This window comes from Eschscholzia californica, unplaced genomic scaffold (genome assembly GCF_041429995.1).
Source record: "Eschscholzia californica isolate CP2 unplaced genomic scaffold, dmEscCali1.0.p SCAF_1, whole genome shotgun sequence".
Classification (NCBI taxonomy): Eukaryota; Viridiplantae; Streptophyta; class Magnoliopsida; order Ranunculales; family Papaveraceae; genus Eschscholzia; species Eschscholzia californica.
Genome location: NW_028238198.1, coordinates 35,501,869 through 35,505,394, shown reverse-complemented (window position 1 = coordinate 35,505,394; position 3,526 = coordinate 35,501,869). Strand labels below are relative to the sequence as shown.

At 40.1% G+C, this 3,526-nt stretch overlaps 1 protein-coding gene across 1 annotated transcript; it reads left to right on the top strand.

Annotated features, from left to right (window-relative positions):
* Positions 1-240: 240 nt before the first annotated feature.
* On the top strand, positions 241-2,374 carry LOC147566408 (sugar transport protein MST6-like). The gene is made up of 2 exons (XM_086652912.1): positions 241-1,498; positions 1,589-2,374. Exons 1-2 carry the CDS (start codon positions 410-412, stop codon positions 2,042-2,044), a joined length of 1,545 nt encoding a protein of 514 aa, XP_086509038.1. The 5' UTR covers positions 241-409; the 3' UTR covers positions 2,045-2,374.
* Positions 2,375-3,526: the final 1,152 nt, after the last annotated feature.

Genomic DNA, 3,526 nt, shown 5'->3' with positions numbered 1-3,526 from the left:
GACCCCCTTTTACCCATTACTCAAGATTACCATAAATAGAAACATAGTATTTAACACCTAAACTAATTAAAGAAGTTAGATTAAGAATGATTTAAAAATCTACTAATCCAACAGCTGGAATTTAAAATGTGATTAAGATGATCAAAACTGAATCATCCAAAAATAGTTTCTTGATCCAAACATGAAGGAACAGATCAAATTACTACTATTTTTAACATCAAAACTTTTTGTTATATAAGCACCTAGTAATTAAATATTAAAACTCATCCTCACTTCTCTGTATCAGAAATAAAAGTATAATTTCAAGATCCACAAGCAAAAAAAAAAAACAATTACTTGGGATTTGAAAGGAGGGTTTCGCTCTTTGTCGATCCTAAGTTTTTTATTTTCTTCTTCAGACTGAGAGAAAATGGCAGGAGGCGGCGTTGTTTCTCATGGACCGACCAAGGATTACGGTGGAAAAGTCACCTTGTTTGTGCTCATGACATGTCTGGTAGCTGCCACTGGTGGTCTAATTTTCGGTTATGATCTTGGAGTTTCAGGAGGAGTAACATCCATGGATGTCTTTTTGGTCAAGTTCTTCCCATCAGTCTACAAAAAGATGCACGATGCAACTGGACATGAAAATCAGTATTGCAAATTCGACAGCGAGTTGTTAACAAGTTTCACTTCTTCTTTGTATATTGCAGCTTTGGTTGCTTCATTTTTTGCATCTGCCACAACAAGAGTTTTTGGCAGGAAAATTTCTATGTTGGTAGGAGGAGTCATTTTCTTGGCAGGTGCTGCTCTGAACGGGTTTGCGGTCAATGTAGCAATGTTAATCCTCGGTCGTATACTACTTGGTGTCGGCATTGGATATGCGAATCAGTCTGTCCCTGTCTATCTGTCGGAAATGGCACCTGCAAAGCTAAGGGGAGCACTCAACATGGGCTTCCAATTGGCCATTACTATTGGTATATTGGTAGCAAATCTCGTGAACTATGGGACCAACAAGATGGAGGGGGGAAATGGTTGGAGAGTTTCACTGGGTTTGGCAGCCGTACCTGCTATCATCATGACTGTCGGCGCCATCTTCCTTCCTGATACACCCAATTCCCTCATTGAAAGAGGGCACCAAGAGAAGGCTAGGGTTATGTTGCAGAAGATTCGTGGCGAAGACGATGTCGAGGCAGAATTTCAAGACCTTATAGAGGCGAGTGAGACATCGAAGCAGGTGCAACATCCATGGAGGAACATTTTGCAGCCAAAATACAGGCCTCAGCTTGTTATGTCAATTGCAATTCCATTCTTCCAGCAGCTCACTGGTATCAATGTCATTATGTTCTATGCTCCAGTCCTATTTAAGACTATTGGGTTTGGGGATGACGCTGCGCTCATGTCAGCTGTTATTACCGGTGTCGTTAACATGTTTGCCACTTTAATTTCTATTGCCTCGGTTGATAAGCTTGGCCGAAGAGCCTTGTTCCTTGAAGGTGGCACCCAGATGTTCATCTGTCAGGTAAATATGCTTTAACATATCTATCGAATTAAATATGTAGTAATTCTTCCAATATATATATACTAAGAACATTGTGGTTTTATACTACAGATTCTTGTTGGAGTCATCCTCGGCCAAAAATTTGGAGTAGCGGGTGTGGGATCCATATCAAAATCATCCTCCTATTTACTCTTGTTCTTGATCTGTACCTATGTAGCGGCATTCGCCTGGTCATGGGGGCCATTGGGTTGGTTAGTACCAAGTGAGATTTTCCCTCTTGAGATCAGATCAGCAGGACAGTCCATTAATGTATCAGTGAACATGTTTTTCACTTTCATCATTGCCCAACTTTTCCTTGCCATGCTTTGCCACATGAAGTTTGGTCTCTTCTTCTTCTTCGGCGGGTTCGTTTTCCTAATGACAATCTTTATCTACTTCTTCTTGCCTGAGACTAAGAACGTACCAATCGAAGAGATGAACAATGTATGGAAGAAACATTGGTTCTGGGGTAAGTACATCCCAGAAGACGCCTGTATCGGTCACCGCCCCAGCTCATCGAAAGCATAAGCATTGGAATTCTCAATAGTTATGAAAAAATAAACCTGCAGAAAATCACAAAATTCTTCATGATTATGTTGAACTAAGGAATTGGTAATAACTGAATCATTACAAATCTTCAAGGTACTAAGGATTTGGTAATAACTGTTGCACCTCACACTCTGAACGCGAAAAAAAAAAGTACTAGGGAAGGGAAAAGGAAAGAAAATTGTACTTCAATTCCTCGTTGTTTCACTCTTTTGATGAGTTAGTTTATGTTAATGGAGAACTCAAGCTTTAGGTTGTCTTTCTTACTTGTGATCAATGGAAAAGGAAAATAGAGACTCTCAAATTTTTGTATGTCTCCAATGCAAATCTTTAAAATTGTTGGGTTTTTTAGCATGTGACCCCCATTTATTTAGCTATAGTAGGACTACACCTCTAAAAATATTTTCATTTAGGCATTAACCCCCAAAGTCCATTTTTCCGTCAAATAACCGTTATGTGAGGGGCGTGCGAGTCACATGCTCGATCTTGGACCAAAATACCCCTGTCCTAATTCTACGGTTAGAAACATTTTTTGTATATGACCCCCATTTATTTAGTTATATTAGGACTACACCCCCGACCAAAATACCACTTGGAGCTTTCACAACCACCTATTTCTCAAGTATCTGTAGGGGTGGGAATCAGGCAGAAACGTTCGGTCTCGGGCACTCGAAGTGCCGAATCGGGCCGGTCGGGCTCTCAAATTAAGTGTACAATAACAAACATCGGGTGCATCAGGTCGGGCTTATCACAAGATAGTGGTGCACATTGCCCGCCAATAAACATAAGTGCATTCGGGCTTCGCGGGCATCGGGTCAATCTGGCGTCGGGTCCAGATCCTCCATTCTCACTGAAATGTCACCACCACCATCAATGAAAATCTGATTCTTCACTAAACCAATACTCATCAACACAAAATTATATCAAAACAAATCAACACAAAACCAACACAAAATCTAACAATGATAAGACAAATCAACACAAAACCATACAAAAATCTCAATGTGTTTTTAGGAATAGAAGAAATAATATACTTCAGGATAAAAACTTAAAGGTGACAAACATATGTTCTAATTAAAGAGAACAAATATAACACATTTCAGCCTTCACGCAACATTCGAAGATGACCATGCGGGCCTCAGGCTCTCGGGTCGTTTTCCCAGTCCCAAGTATCTGTGGTTTTGAAGCCTAATATAGCTAATTACCATTTAGGTGGGTGTGAAGTTCCAAGTGGTATTTTGGTCGGGGTGTAATCCTAATATAGCTAAATAAATGGGGTCATATACTAAAGATATTTCTAACCGTGGAATTAGGACAGGGGTATTTTGGTCAGAGATCAAGCATGTGACTCGCACGCCCATCACATAACGGCTATTTGACGAAAAAACGGGCTTTGGGGGTTGACGGCTAAATAAAAATGTATTTAGGGGTGTAGTCGTAATATAGCTAAATTAATGAGGCTCA